We start from the raw sequence: 23,637 nt of genomic DNA, 5'->3' as shown, positions 1-23,637 counted from the left end.
CTAAGGAGGCCCTCTCTGTGGGAGCACACTGGACAGAGGGAAGTTGACGCCAGCCACAGGTGTTGCCGTAGGTAATCCGGACCCATGCCATGAAGGGCTTTGTAAGTCATCACTAAGACCTTGAACCTCACCCGGAGAGCAACCGGTAGCCAATGCAGCTCGCGGAGCAAAGGTGTAACATGGGAGTATCGGGAAACCCCCAAGACAACTCGCGCGGCTGCATTCTGCACCAGCTGAAGTCTCCGGGTGGACCTCAAGGGCAGCCCCATGTAGAGAGCCTGAATTATTAAGGCAAAATCTACCCCTCTTTGAAAGTCTGATATATCATTTTGTTTTTATTAGCTATACATTCCAAAATACTAGCTGAACACATTTATATGGTTGTCATTTGGATAAAGGGATATTTACATTCATTTAGTTTTTACCTGCCATGACTGTTGACTTAGACTCCTGAGTTCCCAAGGAGTTCCTCTCTTTCTGCATTTAGATGAAAGCATGGCTTGCAGAGCATGGGCTATTGCATAGACAGCATGGTAAATGCTATAACTTTGTCCACTTATACTAGTTTCAAACAGACATTTGGGAAGGGTCTCCAGTGACTCCTCACCAGTACATTTATTGCCACGGTCCTCATCTAACCCAGCATTTGGGAAAGTACATTCAAACGCATGCTCCCAAAACACTCTTGTCAAGCTGTCTTCTTCTTCAGAAGAAGGCTTTTTCATCTGAATAAATTTCTTAAACCCTAATATTTCCTTTGAGGAAACTGCCAAAGTTAGTGCACCGTGAATGAAGTCCATGCCTCTGGTTCTTTGAAAGGGGATTGATGTGAATTCCATCTGTGCTGGCATTATCCAAACTTTATCTTTTCTCTTCATGGGCATGTCCACATATTCTGAAATATATGGCAGCATTCTAAAGAAAGGCATGTCCTCATTTTCACAATATATGATCACAACAGTGGCAGTAGTTCTCATAATAATCGTGTATATCATAGAATAGCCATTCAGCTGATCCTCAATGTCATTGGTATCAGGATCTTTTGGCATTTCTTTTATGAAGTCAAAACAGATGCCTTTCTGAGAAAACATATCAAGCCTATTCTGTATAAAACTCTTTCCTCTTTCAGGGTTTTGAGTAATGAGCCCAATCCATTTCCAGTCGAATTGAAGCAACAATTGGATGATCCCCATAATTTGAAGATCTTCATTTGGAAATAATTGATGGAAGAAGGCAGCTTGCATGTTCTCATCCATCTCTGCTGCTGCACCATATATGAGCTAAGAAAAATGAAGAAACTGGAGGATATATTTCCAATTCCAAATAATTCTATCTATTTTAACAAAGTGTACTGATGCAAATATTAATATTGTTCTCCAAAGAACAGCAGAGTTTGCACATTCTGATATAATTTTTATGTAAATTGTTTATTTTTCTTTTAATATGGTGCTGTTTAAAACTTTCAGGAATATAGGAACTTAAGGATGCATATGTACCACTGCATTATGCTACATTTAAAACTTATGATTCAATCTGGGTCATTCACCAGGGCCAGAGGTCTAATCTTCCAGGTTTTCAGATTCATGCTGGAGCCCGTCTTCAGGGAACCTCTCTCTATCAGAATATGTGCTTTGGGCTATTCTATGCATAGTATATAAAACACATTCTTTAATGAAGATAGGATAGGAATATTCAGCTTTCTATCATTTCAAATAATTCCACCCTTCCCATCCCTTGGTGATAGAAGATAAAATTGTACTCTGCAAATAAAAATCTGAATCTGTTTTATATTTTTCTGAATAAATATTTTCCTTCATGAAGTTAAATTTAAGTAGAATGAGAAATTCAAGATTGTCTAGGGTATGCTCCATTTTATAACCAATGTGTTCTCACATTAAAAAAATGAAATAGCTGTAGATTGTATTTGGGGTAAATCTACTGTACATTTTATTATATATAGAGTGAGTTCCCAGATGAATTTATGCATAGTCTTATTTTTTGTTTCATTTATCACTATGCACAAACCACAAATGATCACATTAATATGTGAATACGTTGTTCAGTTTCACTTCTTTCTTTTTGAAATAATTCTTACCTGTGGAACCTTGTAAATGCTCAGAACATTTGACATGAATCGACCAACGTAAGCATTATGTCCTGCAATCACAGATATTATATTATCCTTGAGGTCACACTTGTAGTTCGGGATGAACTTTCCTTTAGTAGACAGAAGCTCCATGGAAGCCAGATAGATCCATCTTGCCAGGACATAGCTATTGGAGATATGGATACCGAGGGTCATATTAGGCAGGATCTTGGAATTCTCATTGATTTCTTTGACTGCAAATTCCAAAGCCAAATTGTGCTGGTAGTTTTGCATATACAACCTGAAATGATATAAGAGCATCTCTAGCCAAATTCAGAATTTGGTGTATTCTAATCTATGTTTTCTAATTTTGTAGCACACAAGATTACATAGCCCATGAGCATTGAAAGGAGAAGGTACATTAACATTCAAGCAAGGCATCTTTTTGATTGTGTAAGACAGTTTCAAGACAGCGATTAAAGTTATATAACAATAGATTTAAAAATCTTCCTTGGATATTGGTATTGTAACACTCCGCTTGTTTTTGTCCATTGGAGATGGTCCTAATTAGTTGGATACATTCAGAAGGATGAATTGCAAAATGGAATAATCATAAATAATTACAGGGATCCTGGTTTAATTCTACCTCCTACCCAAATATTCTACTTCACCATTTCCAGCTTCTGTTCCTTGCTCTTAATCCCTACAAACATGCTCCTTGGATTATTGAAAAAGGAAATTCAATTATCATTATGTTGCACTTTAAAACAATGTAAATTTATGAGAGTTTTTGATACATTATCTGCATGTAGGACTAACTGCAATCATGCACATCTACAGATGATCACTGTTATGAAGCAATGAGATATTTTTGCAAACATTTATTTCTTTTATACTTCACCTGGTTATTGCCACATGAAAAAGAAATGTACTAAAATTAAACTAATATTCACCCCAAAGTTATCTAGGAGGGTATTGAAAGCTATTGAAATAGAAATAAATCAGAATATGAGTTTGAGGAATTACATAACTGATGTAATGATATTATTAAAAGAGAGAAAAATAGTAGAGCTTAGGCAATCTAGAATTCATCTCACTCTAATTCAATCATGCCCCAAATTTTAACTATTTCTGGTTTTGACTTGCTTAAAACTAAAAATTACATACACGAAATCATCAACTAGTTCATTTGATGGATTTCTTGTGAATGTTACTTTTTCAGACATCATGTAAATTAGAAGAGAAATGCCAGCAATGACCAAATCTTCTGAATGGTATTGTTTATGTTTAATAAGAGGCTGGTTTCCTACAGAACATTTAGCCAGAGCTGTATCAGCTTCTACAAACAAGGATAATATTGCTACTGATGCAAAGAATAATATCATCTTGCAGACCAATTTATCTCTCAGTCATCTGTTCACTCTATGATAATTAGGAATTTAAAATAGAACAACCTGATATACAGTATTCCATGAGTCTGCTTTAAAGCAGAGGTGTCATTTTTTAAAAAATCAGACTGAAAAGACTTTGTCTTCTAGAGAAAAAAGAATATTATATTTTATTTCTATTGAAATATATTAGTTTTAATATGTTCTGTAACTACTTAGAGAGTGAAAATAATAATGCATAATTGATAATGATTGTACAGATCTAGACATGCTCAAGTGTGTAAACCAACTTGTGATACATGGGGAACTGTAACTTAGAATTAAGGACAAAATAATGGTATCCAGGGAATAGAAACAACAAAATGAGTAAAGTTAAAAATAAAAAAAATCTTCAGTATCTGAAGTTGGTTTTCCAAACGAGAAAACAATTGAATTCAAATGGAAATTTCAATCAGGATTAATTACACAGTAAAGGAAATCAAATTAAATTGTATTAAATAAAATTTAATCTCACTGTTCATTATGTTTTTCTCTTCAGATATTCTAAAATAAATTAATCAATCAAAGTACTGCTATTGCTTGAATTTTATTTATTATTTTTATTTATTTTTATTTTAATTCCGTTTATATCCCTCCCTTCTCCGAAGACTCAGGGCGGCTTACAAGCTTAGCAGTAGCCTTCATTCTATGTATATGCCTGCTTATTAGGGCTTTCACACACCCCAAGCGGCATTATTACAAAGTCAGCTTAATTGCCCCCAACAATCTGGGTCCTCATTTTGTTTGATGTGCCTATTTATTTTTATTTAAGAAAACTTACATTTATGTATTTATTTATTTTATTACATTTATATACCGCCCTTTCCCGGAGGACTCAGGGAGGTTTACAGGGAATTAAAAACCAAAAATACAAAAGTTAAAACCAGTTTTAAAAAGATTAAATTTATCCCTGTACAAATAAAACCCCAATTAAAATAAATTAATCCTCAGCCTGGGCCAGAGAGCTCGAAGAGCCAGGTTTTCAGGCCCCGGCAGAATGAACGGAGGTCGGGGGCAGTCCTCAGCTCTACTGGCAGCTGGTTCCAGAGGGCAGGCGCCCCCACTGAGAAGGCCCTATCCCTGGGTGTTACCCGCCGGCAATCTCTTACCGGTGGGACCCTGAGCAGACCCTCCCTGTGGGAGCGCACTGGATGAAGGGCACTTGATGCTGGTAGTAGGTGTTCCCTCAAATACCCCAGACCCAAGCCATGTAGGGCTTTATAGGTAATGACCAGCACCTTGAATTTCACCCAGAGGGCAACCGGAAGCCAATGCAGCTCGCGGAGTAGAGGTGTTACATGGGAGTATCGGGAGACCCCCATTACAACTCGCGCGGCCGCATTCTGCACCAGTTGAAGCCTCCGAGTGGTCTTCAAGGGCAGCCCCATGTAGAGAGCGTTGCAGTAGTCCAAACGGGAGGTCACGAGCGCATGAGTAACTGTGCGTAGGGCATCTCGGTCCAGATAGGGATGCAACTGGTGCACCAGGCGAACCTGGGCAAAAGCCCCCCTGGTCACGGCTCCTATGTGGTCTTCAAAATTGAGTCGTGAATCCAGGAGGACGCCCAAGTTGCGAGCCCTATCAATGGGGAGTAACACCTCACCCCCCCATCGTTAGAGATGGAATAGTCTGGTTGACCCGAGATGCCGATATGCACAGCCACTCAGTCTTGGCGGGATTGAGACGAAGCCTGTTTCTCCCCATCCAGACCTGGACCGCCTCCAGGCACCGGGACATCATGGCAAGGGCATCACTGGGTTGGTTCGGGGTGGAAAGAAAAAGTTGGGTATCATCAGCGTACTGATGATACCCCACCCCGAAACCACGAATGATCTCGCTCAGCGGCTTCATACAGATGTTGAACAGGAGGGGCGAGAGAACCGACCCCTGAGGAACTCCACAAATGAGAGGCCTCGGGGCGGATCTCTGCCCTCCCGTCAACACCGACTGCGAGCGGCCCAGGAGATAGGAGGAGAACCACCGTAAAACGGTGCCTCCCACTCCCAACCCCCTGAGACGCCGCAGCAGGATACCATGTTCGATGGTATCGAAAGCCACTGAGAGATCTAATAGGACTAGGACAGAGGAGCAACCCCTGTCCCTAGCCCTCCAGAGATCATCCACCAGCCCGACCAATGCCGTCTCCATGCTGTGTCCGGGTCTGAAACCCGATTGGTACGGGTCCAGATAATCAGTTTCCTCCAGGAACAGAGGAAGCTGATGCGCCACCACACTCTCAACAACCTTCGCCAAAAAGCGAAGGTTGGAGACTGGACGATAGTTATTTAAAACAGCCGGGTCCAAAGCAGGCTTCTTGAGGAGGGGTCTCACCACCGCCTCCTTCAAGGTGTCAGGGAAGACACCCTCCTTCAAAGAAGCAGTTATTACTGCATGGAACCAGACTCGTGTCCCCTCCCGGGCCGCATAAGCTAGCCAGGAGGGGCACGGATCCAACAAACAGGTGGTGGTGCTCAGCCTCCCCATGATCCTGTCCACATCATCAGGGGAAACAGGGTCGAACTCAGTCCAGATAACATGCTCAAGACCACCCGATTCCTCCACATCAGACTCTGCCCAGTCAGAGTCCAGACCGGTCCGGATCTGAGCGATTTTGTCTGCCAGATGATGACTAAACTCCTTGGCTCGTACCCGCAAGGGATCCTCCCTCACCTCCTGGTTAAGAAGGGAGCGAGTTACCCTAAACAGGGCGGCCGGTCGATTATCTGCGGACGCGATAAGGGCATCAAAGTAGTTAGACTTCGCCGTCCTTATCGCCGCAAGATAAGACCTTATAAAGGTTCTTAACTGCAATCGGTCAGATTCGGATCGGCTGGACCTCCAACCGCTCTCTAGACCTCTTTTCCGATGCTTCATCTCCCGGAGCTCCACAGAGAACCATGGGGCCCAATGGGATCTGTGCCGGGTCAGAGGTCGCAAGGGTACAATGCAGTCAAGTGCCCCGGCAGCCGCCGTTTCCCAGGCATCCACCAGAGCATCGACTGGGCTGTGGGTAAGGGTGATGGGTATAGGCCCAAGCGCCCTCTGGAACCGTTCCGGGTCCATTAGGTGCCTGGGGCGGAACCACCTGGTCGGTTCCGCCGCCCAGCGGCGGGGGGTGGCATAACGGAAAACCAGCCGCAGGAGGTAATGATCTGACCATGACAGGGGGGTGATGGTTGGTGAACCCCCTCCCAGTTCATCCAACCATTGTCCAGATAGGAACACCAGGTCAAGAGTATGATCCCCCACATGAGTCGGGCCCTCAATAACTTGGGTCAGGCCCATGGCCGTCATGGAGGCCATGAACTCCCGAGCTAACTCAGACGACCCTCCCAGTGACGGCAGGTTGAAGTCACCCAGGACTATAAGCCTGGGGAACTCCACCGCCAACCCTGAGAGGGTGTCGAGCAGCTCGGGCAGGGCTGTTGCCACACAGCCGGGTGCCAGGTATGTGAGCAACAAGCCCAACTGAGCCCGAGGACCACATCTCAAGAGGAGGGATTCACTCCCGGCCATCTGGGCAATGGTGGCCTCCCGCGGACACAGAGTCTCCCGAACAACCACTGCCACCCCACCACCCCTGCCCTGAGCCCGTGGCTGGTGTAGCACCCGGAAACCTGGAGTGTCACAACGTCCTCTGCCAGGAAACAAAAGCACTCCAAAAGGAACGGGTGACCAGGTTTATTTCTTCTCCAAAGCAAACCGCGGTAAAGTCAGCTTTGAGGCATCTAGCCTCAACGCTCTTTTATCAGGTTACCACGCCCTGACCCCACCCCTTCAAAGCAAACCGGCATCCGCCCGCCTCCCCATAAATGCCCCACCCATCACCTTGCATAGCCACCACCCACCGTGTGCACCGCTGCGGCCCGCCAAGCCCCCTCCCCGGTAAGCCTCCCTCATGCGCCCCAGTCCGTGCCGGCATTGTGGCTGCGAGCTCCCCCCCCAGTCCTTCTAGGTGCCCAGGGAGTGAGGGTGGCAACACGGGCATAGCCACACACCCCTCCACGTTTTGCTGGGGCGGCCCTGTCTGTCCGTTCAGTCCCGCGATGCCTCCAGTCTGTTCCTGCCCGGACACCGCCTGCAGCCCAGAGTCCTGCCGCCGAGGTGAGACAGATGCGCCGATCAGCTGGGTGCCGGCCAGCTGTGCGGTGGGGCTGCGACGCGTCCTGCAGGATTCGGGCGAGGCCACGCCCATCGACCGAACACCCGGGGTCCAACGGAGCTGACGGTCCGGAGGGGGTGCACCGATCAACCGGGTGCCGGCCAGCTGTTCGGCGGAGCTGCGGCGTGCTCCGTGGTGTTCAGGCGACGTCACGCCCATCCTACCGGCGTCCAGCTGGTCGGCGGAGCCTTGGCGTGCCTCACGGCGTTCGCGCGACGCCACGCCCATCTCGGTAGGTCCCGGGGCTTGACGGGGAGACTGTCGGTGATCCGGAAGGAGCGCGCCGGTCAGCTGGGCGCCGGCCAGCTGATCGGCGGAGCTGCGGCGCACTCCACGGTGTTTGGGTGAAGCCACGCCCACCACAGCTGGTTCCGGGGCTTGCCGGTGGCAGTGTCGAGGCCCGAGCGGGCGGCGGACCGGCGGGGCTTGACACCTGGAGGGCATAACTTGGTCAGAGGCACCCCTCCCTCCGAACCCAACCAAGTTTCCGTAATGCACACTAGATCCGCACATTCCTCCTCAATCAGATCTTTACATCCCATTCTAAGCAGTTTACAGAGGTCAGCATATTGCCCCCAATAATCTGGGTTCTCCTTTTTACCGACTCCAGAAGGATGGAAAGCTGAGTCAATCTTGAGCTGTTAAAATGCCAGGTTTTTGAGATGTAAAAAAAACAACACACCAAATAAATAATTTCAGAATTCTTTCCACCTTTAATATAATATATAAGCTGTATAATTCTATTGAAAAAACCAAAATTGAAATACAAATCAAAGTTCAAGGCTAGTCTGATTGAAACATTCATTCATTCAAATTCACACACTGCAGATCATTTAATTGCTAGAAACCAAATCAAAATTTTATTACAGTCATTCATCAGAAATACAATACATTAAAAAAGTAATACAAAAAAGCCAATTTGAGCTTATTTGGTATAGCGGTAAGACACTAGACTAGAAACCAGGAGCCAGTGAATTCCACCTTAAGCAGAAAGCCAGTTGGATGACTTTAGGCCAGTCACTTTTCCCAGCCCAAAGAAAAAGGCAATGGCAAGCCACTTCTGGAAAACCTCACCATATACATAACACACACACACACACACACACAAACACAAACACACACACACAAACACACACACACACACACTTATACAAACACAATAATGGCACAATAATTTTGAGATATAAGCAGGGATACTGCAGTATGTAATCATTCTCTCCCATGGTGATGGCTTTCCAGTAATGCTTAAACAAATGTGAACCATTTTGAATTTTCAATATTCCTGTGTAAATATGATCTAAAACATGATCTCTTTTCAACGCAAGTCCTAAAAGTAAGTAAAGAGAACCTAATTAAACACGAGTCAGAAATGTTATACTTTTTTAATTGATTTAAGAAAATGCAAACAGGGTTTAAAGAAAGGATTTAAGGAAAGATAAAGTATTTAAGTAAAGACAAATACAGCTAAAAGATCAACATGCTGTAAACAGCATACAGTGTTTAACTTCGTTCAAAATGCTTAGTAAATATTTTAATTAATGTTACTTCTGTAGTAGTCGTTCCTTTTTATTAAAGTCAGGCCTCATAATAATGATGTAACATTTTGGGAAAAAGATGCAGGCCAGTAATCCAGCTGCTGAAGCCAAAATGGAGAAAATCTCCACTGCCACCATGTACTTCCCCTTAGTGCTCAGATAGGTAGGAACAAATGATATCCAGACACTACAAAAAACTATCATGCTGAAAGTGATAAATTTGGCTTCATTAAAGCTATCAGGTAAATTTCTAGCAAGAAAAGCCACTGTGAAACTAGTAGCCATCAATAACCCCATAAAACCAAGGACAATATAAAACATAGTGGTCAAACCTTCATTACATTCCAGAATAATGTCTTCAACCACTGAATGCATATCAGAATCTGGGAATGGGGGAGAAATTGCCAACCATACTACACAAATGGTAAATTGTGCCAGGGAGCAAGAAAGGACAATCATGTTAGCTAGCCCTTTCCCCACCCATTTTCTCATTTTGGAGCCTGGCTTTGTGGCCATGAAAGCAAGAACCACTATGGTTGTTTTCCCCAATATACATGAAAGAGCTACAGAGAAGATGATGCCAAAAGCAGTTTGTCGCATGAGACATTTCACTTGTCCAGGTTGCCCAATGAAGAGAAAAGTGCAAAGGAAAGAGAGAAGGAGAGCAATGAGAAGGGTATAAGTGAGATTCCTGTTGTTGGCTTTGACAATGGGAGTATCCCACTGTTTAATGAAGATCCCCAGGACTGAAGCTGAAATGAATGACAAGGAGACTGCAATAATCACCAAAGATATTCCCAAAGGCTCTTGATAATTTAAGTATTGCATGCTTTTTTGAAGGCAACTATCCAGGTTTTTGCTTGGATATTGGTCCTCTGGACATGAGAAACAATCATCTGAGTCTAAAAATAAAGCAAAGTTTGTTCATAGAAACATTATTAATTTTAAGAATAAAATGTAACTATAGAGTTAATCCATTAAAATCCTGGAACTCATTTCATCTATAAATCTGGACAAATAAAATAAATCCCTTCTCCTTTTGCCTTCAATCTTGTTCTGTACCAGCCTGCTACCGGCCCTGCAGAAAAGGCAGGGACAACCCCTTTACAAACGGCAAGAGGCTGGAATTACGCCTGGCAAATTTATAGCTACAAAAACAAACAAGACACAAACCAAGAAACAGGAGCTTTAAGAAACATGAACCATCCGAGCGGTTGCCTTCAGCAAACCAGCCCTCCCCACACATTCCCCTTATATAGAGTTCAGGGCGTGGCTTCTCTCTGCCTCCTTCCGAGAAGCCCCATTGCCTTCCTCTGTTTACTCCTAATTGACTGCCTCCTGCGTCGGGCGTCCTTGAACAGGGCCAGCTGTGGGTCATCTTCATCCACACTGTCAGGCTCACACAGCTGGGTCTCCGTGGTGACCAAGTGGGAGGGGCCTGGGTGAGGGCTATCATCAGCAAGATCTTCAACCCCCTCAGCAAGGTCTTCAACACCCCCCTCCTCCTCTGAGTCGTCCGACCCAACTGCTGAACCCACAGGCTGACCCTGAATCACAACACATCTTTCCTAATATCAGGGTCTTTCACAATGTGTTTCCTCTTCTCATTTGGTGGTCAAAGTATTTGAGTTTCAGCTTCGGTATTTGTACTTCCATAGAACAGTCAGGATTGATTTCCTTTAGGATTGACTGATTTGATCTCCTTTCCATCCAAGGGAATTTCAAAAGTCTTCTCCAACACTACTATTTGAAAGCATCAATTCTTTCTTATGATCCAACTCTAACTGACATACATTACTACTGGGAAAGCCATTGCCTTTACAGTTTAAGAAACTGAGATGTTTGCCATGTTCCCATTGCCTTTGTGAGCTCAACTACCACTTATCTGACCATTGCACAGTCTGTGATTATTTGGTCTATCTTCAGAGTTCTTCTCAAATACAATTTCTTTCAACTCTTCTTCTAAAGATTATTTTAGAAGAAAATACAATTTATAATATGTTGCCTTCTTAATTTCAAAAAGCCCTGAGTTATATAGAAACTGCAAAGAAATGGTACGGATTAAAATAACTAGGAATCAAGTTTGATGTAAAACTGTACCTCTGAAAAGAAGATACAAAAAAGCATTCTGAATATTCCACTAACAAATATTGCTTTCCTACAACACTTTATTTCCTAGGAAAACATAAGAAAGAACAATCTGAATCTAATGATCCTTCAGAAAGGTAACATTCTTTAGGGTGAACGTATTGACTTTGTCAACTACTGTTTCTAGCACTTAACTAGGAACAATATGATCTTTTTTAAGTAATACTGAACTATATAGCATGATGCAAAATTTAAGATTGCAATTACTACAATATTTATTAAATAATCCATATTTTTCTTCTCTTACCCATTTGGTCAGCAATTTTCCCTTCTGGACACTGCACACAGTCATAGCAGCAAGATAATTTCCCTTCTATTTTTGCTTTGTAATAGCCTAAGTGACATTTGTCATTACATATGGAAAGAGGCAATGCCTGTTAATAAAAAAACCCTATTTATAATTCTTTCACATAAATATTTGAGAATTGTTCTTTTCTTTACCTATATAAATAAAACATTTTGCATGCAAATCAAACACTGAAAACACATTTTCCAGTTTTCTTTCTTTTTAAAGATTTGCTACAGAATCCTTTAACTGTTATCTCACAGATGTAAATACTAAGATGTTTCATCCATGAATAGGACACAGCCAGATTTAATTTGATTTCCATACAAGGAATATCAAGTATAGGTTGGTAATATATTTAAAATAAACTTGTCACTGGGTTTTACTCTTACTAATACTCCTTCTAGATATGGTGCATTGTAATGAAGTTCACACAGAATCAGTAAATGTGCTGCTTAGGAGGTTCAATGTTTTGTGCAGTTTAGGTCATCCTGGTTAGGTTTATCATCTGTGAGTATGTCCTACATGGGGCCTGCTATAAAAAGATAAAGGTTTCTCCTCTCCAGTAGGGTATGACTCTAGGGGGCAGTGCTGATCTCCATTTCCTAGCCAAAACAACCAAGACATTTCAGTAGTCATGTGGCCAGTGGTAACTATATGCCAAGGTGCATGGATGAGGTATGCTATACTTAAAACAAATCTGGACAGCCCTTTATCCGAAATGGTATAGGGTTTCCTGCCTGAGCAGGGGGTTGGACTAGATGACCTCCAAGGTCCCTTCCATCATCATCATCATCATCATCATCATCATCATTATTACTATTATTATTATTATTATTATTATTATTATTATTATTATTATTATTATAAAACTTTTATTCATAAAACATGAAACTCAGTCAACTGAACACTCAAACTGACTGGCACTAATGGTTGACAGGGGTTGCTGCCAGCATCCTAGGTATCAACCAGGTATCTCCTTAAAATATAAGATGTTCCCAGTAGTGCAGTTTTTTGTAGCTTTGCAGGAGTTATTGCAGGAAGCTGCAATTATTATTATTGTTGTTGTTATTATTATTATTATTATTAATAATAATAATAATAATAATAATAATAATAATAATAATCTGAAGCTATACTCTGTACTCTCCTCAATATCATATGCACTTAGTGTGAGTGTGAACATAGCACCTCTTTGCTATTTAGTAAAGGAACCTGACCTTTTTCTTTTTCCAAGATCCATTTGCTTTACTTAATAATCAAAATAACTATAGTGAATGGATTCCCAAAGACAAATATACCAGAATACCTGATCTTTGGTCCAGTCTAACATCTGTATTGGTTTTCATGCATTTAAAAATGCCCAATGCCACATACTATTTTGAGAAGTAATTTTCCTCAGGTAATTTTATCCTACTCTCTTGCCACTTTAATAATAACTTGTGTGAAATGCTGGCTCTATGTGTCCATATAAACATTTAAATATATTAATTTTAGAGCTCTAAAGTGCTGTTTTCTGCATATTTTTTATTTTTAAAAATAGTTGTATACAATAGCAGTTATCAAATATAGTAACATGAAATCACCAAATTAAATACAGATTAAATAACAAGAAAAATGCTTAAGGTGAAATTTATCTTCATTAAAATATATATTTATTAATAATATATGACTCTGGTATGATTATTAAGCTGAAATAAATGTATAAATAAAATTAGAGAGTTCTCCCTTACAAACATAGGGAAAGTTCAAAAAACATATCATCTTGCCATAATCTTTCCCACAATTATAGGTTTATGTTATTTTTTTAAAAGTCTGCTTCATAGTTTTAACAGTTTTTATTGATAATATGTTGTCATGTTAAGAATAGTATTTATTTTTAAAAAACTACACCACTTGGATCACTTAAATGAGAGAGAGATTATAAAAATAAACATTTTCTAATGATACTTTCCTTTTTAAAAACATATTTCTATACATCCAAATGTACATATTCTGTTTCAATAGAAGGGTTGTTTAATGTAGAAATATCTTAAAATATTATAAATGTTGAGACTATTCTTTTACTGCTAGAAACACAACCCACAGATTGGCAGAGCTTTTCAGTGGACTTAAAAACAGTTGGTTCTGTTTCTATCTCATTCCAAAGAAAGATTAGTCTGAGATTGTTGAACAACTAATCTAACTCCTTTTTTAATCTCATTTACAACATCAAAGTTTTAAAGATTTCACGAAAAGTAAACTATGTAACAGACCTGATTATATATGTGGGGCCAAATAATCTCCTTCCCAGAAATGTTGAGGAACTTGTCTGGGGGAGCCATGGGGTCAATTTTTCCAACCTGGACTCTCAGAAATGACTTATTTGGGAAAGTGACCCAATTGAGAATATCAAATCCAGTTAGTAATTCTCCATTAGGACCAAAAGAAACCTGTTCTCCTGCACTGTTGTTGAAGGAGACTTGTCGCAAAAAATGGTGAAGCTGAATGAAGAAGAAATTTGTCCTTGAATGATACAGATAAATCTCAAAGTGTTTTTTCTCAGTTTGGTCTATGCTCACTGAAAAATAACCAGTTGAATCTACACTACTTAAATCTGAATGCAAGATATGTTCCCTATCCCTTGCAATTTCTATTGTAACCAATGCATTTCACTTGACAATTTTTCTATTGAGAATTCTGTCATAAAAAGGAGTAATCCTACAGAACAGATTGCTAGCTCAATAGAGCGATCCAGGAATTGTGAACTGAAATACAGTCCAAATTTCTTCACAATTGACAATGCTCCTCCCTTCACAGCAGGGGACTGACTGTAACAAACACTAAAAATACCATTTGAAAATATAGAAAATTTCACCTTGCCAGTTTATTAGCAAACGTGTTCCTTTCTTGAATGAATCCTATTCAGATATTCACAAAATTGTTTTGTCATTTAAAACTTACTGTATCCAATGTTGAAAATTAGGAGATACATATATTAAATGATGATGATGATGATGATGATGATGATGATGATGGAGGAGGAGGAGGAGAAGAAAGAAGAAGAAGAAGAAGAAGAAGAAGAAGAAGAAGAAGAAGAAGAAGAAGAAGAAGAAGAAGAAGAAGAAGAAGAAGAAGTTGGAAGGGACCATCTAGTTCAACCCCTTGCTCAGGCAGCAAACCCTATACCATTTCAGACAAATGTCTGTCCAGTCTCTTCTTAAAAACTTCCAGTGTTGGAGCATTAACAGTTTCTGGAGACAAATTGTTCCACTGATTAATTGTTGTAATTGTCAGGAAGTTTCTCCTTAGTTCTAGGTTGCTTCTCTCCTTGACTAGTTTCCATCCATTGCTTCTTGTCCTGCCTTCAGCCGCTTTGGAGAATAGCTTGACTCCCTCTTCCTTATGGCAGCCCCTGAGATATTGGAACATTGCTATCATGTCCCCCCTCATCCTTCTCTTCATTAAACTAGACATACCCAATTCCAGCAGCTATTCCTTATATGTTTTAGTCTCCACTCCCCTAATCATCTTTGTTGCTCTTCTCTGTACTCTTTCTAGAGTCTCGACATCTTTTTTACATCGTGGTGACCAGAACTGGATGCAGTATTCCAAGTGTGGCCTTACCAAGGCATTGTAAAGTGGTATTAATCCAATAGTTTTAATGATATTATTTTTACATTTCTTCTGAGATGAGGAATAATTTAGCAGCTAAAATTTTGTATAATGACTCAGGAAGGCCCTAGACTGAATCCTAATATTGAATTTATTTTCTTTTTCTTTTTTTAAAAAAGCATATTCCCATCAATGGGTGCTTTAAGACAATTATTTTGAGTTGAGATGCTAACAAATAATGATGCTGTTGAGTTACAAGGTTATTCCAAATGTTTTAAAAATGGCCAAATGAAATATTACATATTTAATATGCATGCTATTTCTATCTCATATATTCAAATATTTCCTTATGCCCAACTTTTATGTATTTTTGACTTTTTAAAAGTAATTCTTTTTCAACTTCTGTCCAACTTCTATCTAATAGTATAGGGATAACCTGAACATGTGAAACACCATTGGAACAGTGTAACAGGGATGTATGTGCATATATGTGTATAGTTCATGTAATATTACCAAGTAGCACTCAAAATTATGTGCAAATTACATTTCATATTATATGCAAAAATATAACTCTTTTTAAAGATTGACTATGATTTAACTGGCTTAAGGTTGCAGCCTTTTCTCCCTGATTTATACTCTGTTACAGAGAACAAGACATTAACTCTTTCCTGAATTTTGCATTAGCGAACATTACCTGCCATGGTGATTGAAGGAAAAGCTTCCATCTTCTCTCATCAATTATTCGACCCTCTATGAGTTTGGAGGAGTGCATGGCCTTCAAAGCATGTGCCACAGTATAGACTGCATTGTAGATGCTGTAACTATGTCCATTCATGGTGGTCTCAAAGACAGAATTAGGAAGAGTCTCCAGCTTCTCTTCTCCAGTGCAGATCCTTTCAGCATTCCTATCTGTAACATCATTGGAGAATGAGCATTCAAATGCATCTTTCCAGAAATCCCTAATAAACCCATCTTCTTTTTCAAAATTTGGGTTTCTGTTCTGAATAAATTGTTGGAATCCTGTCAATTCCTTTGAGTGAATTGCAAAGGAAAAAGCACCATGGAGAAAATCAATGGGCAACTGTCTTTGCATCAGAATAGAGGTGAATTCCATCTGGGCTGTCATGATCCAAATTTTGTTTTTTCTCTTTTTGGGAATATCCTCAGAATCTAATAAATTGATCATTATTCTCAAAGTCATTATGGTCCAGATTTCACCATTCAAGACCACTGTTCTGGCAGTACTCCTCATTATCACTTGATATAATTTATCTGTCTCTTCAATCATTTCAGCAGCTTCATTACCATGCATCATTTTATTGAAGGATTCTATAAAGTCAAAGCAGATTCCTCTCTCAGAAAACATGGAAAGACTATTTTGAATGAACTTCTGCTTATTGTCTTCATCCATAGAAACTATTCCTACCCATGTCCAATCAAAATTTAACAATAAGTATAGTATTCCTTTAAACTGATAGATCTCATTTGGGAACATCCAATTGAAGAAAACTGTATCTGCTTTGTTATTCATTGAAGGGACTGCTCCATATGTGATCTAAATAAAAAAAATAAATCAGGCAAACAGGGATTCATCAAAGAAATAATTTGAATATCTGCATGCTTGTTAGGACTGTGGCTTAATATGTGGAATTTCTATATAACCCAATTTTCTCATTTCAATGGGATTGGTACCAAACTGCTCCTTACCAGCTTTACAATGGAGATCTGGAAGGACTGGATGTGGAGTATTAAAATGGTAGGGTATTTCCTGACCATCTATAAATTGATCAGCTTCCTACCTACAGGAGTTCATGCATTTGGGATACTTCTGGGGGGAAAAAGATACCATGAGGACCATTGGTAGTTGTAAATGAGCAGAATGGTGTGGGAAGAGAGAATGTTGGAAGAAGAATGTGAAAAAGGCAGAAAAGAACCAAACACTGAAAACCTAATGAAAGATGTAGGAGGCATATTCTGTCTCAAAAGGAATGTATTATATTAATGAAACATTCCAAGAATCTTCAGAAGAACAAAGAAATTGCAGTACTTCATTTCTACCATGCTACTTTCTGAAATGACATCTGAAATAATTGTATGAAATGATACATGAAATGAAAGGGTCAACTTGTTTCCCAAAGCACCAAAAGGCAGGAAAAGAAGCAATGGATGGCAACAAATTACAAAGAGAAGCAACCTAGAACTAAGGAGAAATTTTCTGACAGTGAGAAAAATTAACCAGTGGAATGAAATACTCCAGACATTGTGGGTGCTCCATTGCTGGAGATCTTTAAGATTAGGCAACCATTTGTCCAGAATGGTATAGGGTCTCCTGCTTTTGTAGGGGGCTGGACCTCTACAAGACCTCCAAGGTCTTTCCAACTCTGTTTTTAAGTTATTCTGTTATTACATCAAGAATAAATTAAAGACTAAGTAGCGTCTCCAGATTTTATTTTCCTGGGCTCCAAGATCACTGCAGATGGGGACTGTAGCCAAGAAATTAAAAGACGCTTGCTCCTGGGGAGGAAAGCCATGACAAATCTAGACAGCACACTAAAAAGCAGAGACATCACCCTGTCAACAAAAGTGCATATAGTCAAGGCTTGGGTCTTCCAGTTGCAATGTATGGCAGTGAAAGTTGGACCATAAAAAAGGCTGAGCGTCAAAGAATTGAGGCCTTTGAACTCTGGTGCTGAAGAAGACTCCTGTGAGTCCCTTGGACTGCAAGGCAATCAAACCGGTCAGTCCTAGAGGAGATCAACCCTCACTGCTCTTTAGAAGGCCAGATCCTGAAGCTAAAACTTAAATACTTTGGCCACCTAATGAGAAGGAAGGACTCACTGGAGAAGAGCCTAATGCTGGGAAAGATTGAGGGCAATAGAAGCAGCGGACGACAGAGAATGAGGTGGCTCAATGGAGTCACTGAAGCAGTAGGTGTGAGCTGAAATGGACTCCAGAAGATGGTAGAGGACAGGAAGGCCTGGCGGAACGTTGTCCATAGGGTTGCGATGGGTCGGACATGACTTCTCAACTAACAACAACAAAGGGTCTCCTGTTTTGTTCCATATTTTTTTTCTCACCTGTGGAAATTTATAGTTGTATAGCATAATTGCCATGTTGAGACATGTCTTTCTCTGTGGTCCTCCTATCACAGCTATTGCACTGTTCTGGATATCACATTTATAGTTAGGGATAAATCTGCCTTTTGTAGAGAGAAGTTCCATTGCTAGAAGATACGTTGAGCTTTCCTCAAAGTTGTCAGTAGCGATGTGGAAACCCAGGGTAACATTGGGTAAAATTCTAGTATGTTCATTGATTTCTTTTATAGCAAATGCCAGAGCCAATGTGTGTTGATAATTATGAGTCAGGAACCTTCAGCGAGAATAATAAAACATTATATGCTTTCTTTAGAATCCAATAGCAGTTCCATTTTCTTGTTTTGCATAGCTGCACCAACATGTCAATGGAGATTCTCAATCATACAGATCATAATTGTCCCAATGGTGTTTTTCAAAGGCAACTGAACTTTCTTGGTTTTTTTTCCTTGAAAACATTTCACTTCTCATCCAAGAAGCTCCATTTTACCTGAAAACACTGGAAGAGTCTGCAATTCAGAAGCATCTAAGTAGGCAATTGCTAATAGCAGTAGCACAACGTATTGAACACAAAATGTGACTAAAGAATATTACCTAGAACAGGGGTGTCAAAGTGCCGGCCTGTGAGATCGAAGCATCACAGTGAAACCGTGCCCACCCCATTGCTGGCAATGGCAAAAAAAAGTTGTGATACATTGCGACACATTACATGACGTTGTGAGTGTGACACCCCTGACCTAGAAAATAATGACAATGAAAATGATGAAGGAGGTGATGATGAAAATACTTACAGATACTGATCGAGCAATTCATGAGCAGGAAGACTTTGAAAAGTGTTCTTAGGTGAAAGGAAAAAGAGCTGATAAATAATGGCAGCAATGATGAAATCGCCAGACTGATAATACTTGTGAACAATTGGAAGAGGACCACTGATATTGCAAATGGGAAAAGTAAAAATGCACATCACCTTAGGAAGAAACACTAAAACTACTGCAATGAATATCAACATCTCAATATAAAATATAATGTTATATTTAAGGCACCCAATATTATTTCCTATCCTAAACAGTTTTTGAGCAATAAAGTCTGAAATAAAGCAACCCATAAATACAACATAAAATAAAGATGAGTTCATGTAGCTAAACCCATCTTTTTGTCTTTACCTCCATCTCTATTTCTGAGCAAGTATCTATGTAAAATTTAATGTAGCTATTGAATTCCCTTGAATGATGAAGAATGATTATACTTAATTTAGTAATTATAGGGGTGATAATGACATACTTAAAGTCATGTCTTATTTATAGAATATCAAAAGAAAACATGTTTAACCACTCTCAGAACATACACTTGAATATCAGAACTTTGGAAGTATAATTCAGAACTGTCCAATAGCAAGAGCATGTTGGGAAACAGAAGTTTCCATCCTTCACAAAATCCCTCAAGATTGTTCAGGGAGGAAGCCAATTCCCCACTTAAAAAGGGGTTTGAATTGATCAGCATTCAGTTGTATGGATTAGGGTTATCCAGTGCTTTTTTTGTAAAAGAAAAAGGTGCTGGAACTCACACATGTCATACAACCCACCTTGCCTATCCTACAAGGTTCCATCCAAAAAAGGTGCTGGAACTCCGTTCTGGGCGTTCTATGAGAAAAAAAGCCCTGGGGTTATCACTGATTACACTCACTGCAATTCAAATAGCCAAATATTATTTTTAAAGAGGTCTATACCTATTTTCAGAAAGGCATTAGTCATGCTGCATTATAGACTTCCAAAATTGGTTTATTCTCTGTTTAAGATTTCTCTTCTAGAAATCTATCAAATTCACAATCAGATGTCTCTTCCAAAATTAATTTGGATATTTGCAATACAATTCCAATTCACTGTGAAAGGAAGAGTGAGGATTTATATATTTTTCAGTCTTACGGACATAATATTCTATAATCAACTTGTTATTTGGGCTTTGTATTTTGTAAAACTGATCAGCCAGTTCCATTGTCCCAGTACAAACTGCTTCATTCTGTAGTTAGATGCAAGGGAAGAAAATTTAGAAAGTAGTAGGATACACATACACTATTTTCATGACAAATCCACAGCCTAGATTAGTTATGATTTTGATTGTAATTCCATGAAGCGTGGAATTACAGAAAAAATCCTGATGAAAAATAATGCTATGATTAAAAAGAATACGTAATACGTTCCTGAGTGGAACTGCAGGGGAGGCTAAGTTTCTCTGAATTACAGAAATTATACATGGTTAAAGTCTACTGTAATCAGCAATATGGTAATTTATTTATTTATTTTTATTTAATTGGATTTATATACCGCCCTTTCCCACAGGACTCAGGGCGGTTTACAGGGTATTTAAAACAAGAAATACAAAAGTTAAAAACAATTAAAAATAATTAAAAATCATTTTGCATTTGAGAGAAGAAAGAAAGAAAGAAAGAAAGAAAGAAAGAAAGAAAGAAAGAAAGAAAGAAAGAAAGGAAGGAAGGAAGGAAGGAAGGAAGGAAGGAAGGAAGGAAGGAAGGAAGGAAGAAAGAAAGAAAGAAAGAAAGAAAGAAAGAAAGAAAGAAAGAAAGAAAGAAAGAAAGAAAGAAAGAAAGAAAGAAAGAAAGAAAACATTTAGGTGGTGATAGGGATGAGTTTGAGAATGCAAATACTGGTCATGAGTAGGAACACTTTGAAAAGTGATCTCATTTGAAAGACAGAAAACCTGATAAATAATGGCTGCAATGATTAAGTCTCCAAAGTGATAACACTTGTGAACAATTGGAACAGAACCTCTGAGTTTGCAGTTGTGAATAGGAGAAATGCACATTATTTTAGGAAAAAAGTATAAACCAGTGTTCTGAATAGAAGCAGGTCATTGTCAAATATCTGCATTGTATACATCAAAATATAGCTCCAATGTTACATGTCAGTCAATCAGCTGAGCTGGAATTAACCAGCTTCTCAAAAAAGTAAAGACAATGAAGTATCATAGAGAAAACACACAACTTTCTTGTTTTCCTCAAATGCAATTTTATATTTCTGAGTTTATATTAATGTAATGTAACATTTCAACCTGAGGTCATAATTTTGTCTTTCATTTCCTCTTTACAAATCTTTCTTCCATTCTCTCTTCAAAAGCTGTCATATTAGAATTAGCTGATTCAAATAATTTCTTGCTGAAGTCCTCCACCATTTTCTGCAGCATCTCTGATATAATTCCTCTTTCTGTAGCCTGCTCTAATGAGCCTATTCTTCTTTCTCCTGTTTTTGATGCTTTTCTGGTGCCATTCTAATATTTTAATTGGTTTTCACATAAAAGTTTCTTTTTGAATCATTACTGTGATTAAGGCTCAAAATATTACCTAACATTTGAAATAAAAGATGAGTAGCAGTTGCTAGTACCGAAATGACTGTGGAAGAGATTGTCAAAGCTACCGCCTTGTATGTCACCTTGATGTGCCAAAATGACTGAAGAATGCACAATCCCAAACTTTCCACCCAAAAAATTAAGTCTTAAAAACAAAATCTCTTGGCCTCTTTTAGAAACAGCTGGCAAAAACATTGGTTTCTTTAAATAAACTTTTCTGAAATTGTTTATGTTCATTAATGGGCAGAAATGATAAGAATATTTTAGTAATTTCTTTATTTCACAAACAGCATGTAATTAGTTTGTATTTCCTTACTTATGAACACTTTAGACCATGTGTATTCCAATCTGAAACAGGCATACCGAGCTTTCCCTCTCCCGCACCTGGGTACATTTGACCATCTTTCACTCCTGTTGTGCCCAAAGTATGTCCCACTCAGGAAAAGAACTCAGGCAGTCACAAAAAGGGTCAAAACCTGGCCAGTGGGTGCTCTCAGCCAGTTGCAGGACTGCTTTGAAACCACTGACTGGAGTGTATTCGAAGAACAAGATCTAAATGCATATACAGATGCCGTACTCTCTTATATTAGAACATGCACTGATAGTGTAACAACAGATAAGTGCATTAGAGTTTACGGGAACTGTAAACCCTGGATGACTGCAGAGGTACGAACACTCCTGAGAGCCCGGGATTCTGCCTTTAAGGCAGGGGACAGAGACACATACAGAGAGGACAGGGCAAATCTCAGAAGAGGCATTAGGATGGCGAAACAACAATATAAACACAAGGTTGAGAACCATTTAGCAGACAACGATCCAAGACAAGTAGGGCAGGGACTGCAGAACTTAACCAACTACAAGGGGAGTATGAGGAGCATGGTTAACACCAACGCCTCGTTGGCTGAGGAGCTGAATATCTTCTTCGCTCGCTACGAGGTAAAAAGACCAGATCCCGTAGCCTCTGCTGGCCGGTCTTCTGATTCTCAGCCACTTACCCTGTGTGAACACCAAGTGAGAGCTGTATTGAAGGCTGTGAATCCCAGCAAAGCCACAGGCCCAGATGGAGTGCTGAGGATAGTGGTTAGGAATTGTGCTGACCAATTAGCAGGGGTCCTGACAAGGATTTTTAACATCTCCTTGCAAACGGCATGTGCTTGAAAGCAGCTACCATTGTCCCGGTCCCCAAGAAAACCGCAGTTGAGTGCCTGAATGACTACAGACCTATTGCATTAACGTCTGTAGTCATGAAATGCTTTGAAAGATTGGTTCTCCAACATCTCAGGACATGCCTCCCACTGGATTTTGATAAACATCAATTTGCCTATAGGGGAAATAGGTCGACAGATGATGCCATAGCTACTGCTTTACACTCTGTAGCAAGTCATCTTGAGAAACCTGGAAATTATGTCAGGATGCTTTTTGTTGACTATAGCTCGGCTTTTAACACCATTTTGCCAAGCATTCTCATTGAGAAGCTGTCTGACTTGAAATTCTCCCCCGCCATCTACGATTGGATTCAAGACTTTCTCAGGGATTGGTTACAAACAGTGAGGGTTGGGTCTGCTTTGTCCACCCCCCTGAAGCTTTGCACTGGCTCGCCACAGGGCTGTGTGCTTAGCCCCTACCTGTACTCTTTATACACATATGACTGTGTATCATCTGACCCATGCACTGCGATAATTAAGTTCACAGATGATACAACTGTGGTGGGTCTCATTATAGGTGGGGATGAGACAGCAAACAGGGTGGAGGTACAAAAACTATTCATATGGTGTAGTAACAACAACTTGCACCTGAACATTGGCAAGACAAAAGAGATGGTGCTAGACTTCTGGACAAAAAAGGAGCAACCTGCCCCACTTTACATCGGGGAGGACTGTGTGGAGAGAGTTTCCTCCTTTAAATTTCTGGGAGTCTACCTCTGTGAAGATCTGACCTGGAAAGTTA

The 23,637-nt window shown here is 40.0% G+C and overlaps 1 protein-coding gene across 1 annotated transcript; it reads right to left on the bottom strand.

Moving 5' to 3' along the window:
• Positions 1 to 9,216: 9,216 nt before the first annotated feature.
• On the bottom strand, positions 9,217 to 22,092 carry LOC310649098 (vomeronasal type-2 receptor 26-like; the record flags this gene model as incomplete). Its single annotated transcript, XM_083377370.1, has 7 exons — positions 9,217 to 10,112; positions 11,606 to 11,732; positions 13,900 to 14,127; positions 15,933 to 16,793; positions 18,316 to 18,607; positions 20,198 to 20,346; positions 22,054 to 22,092. 7 exons carry the CDS (start codon positions 22,090 to 22,092, stop codon positions 9,217 to 9,219), a joined length of 2,592 nt encoding a protein of 863 aa, XP_083233496.1.
• Positions 22,093 to 23,637: the final 1,545 nt, after the last annotated feature.

Source organism: Vipera ursinii, assembly GCF_947247035.1.
Source record: "Vipera ursinii genome assembly, chromosome: Z".
Classification (NCBI taxonomy): Eukaryota; Metazoa; Chordata; class Lepidosauria; order Squamata; family Viperidae; genus Vipera; species Vipera ursinii.
This window is presented reverse-complemented; position numbering and strand designations above follow the sequence as displayed.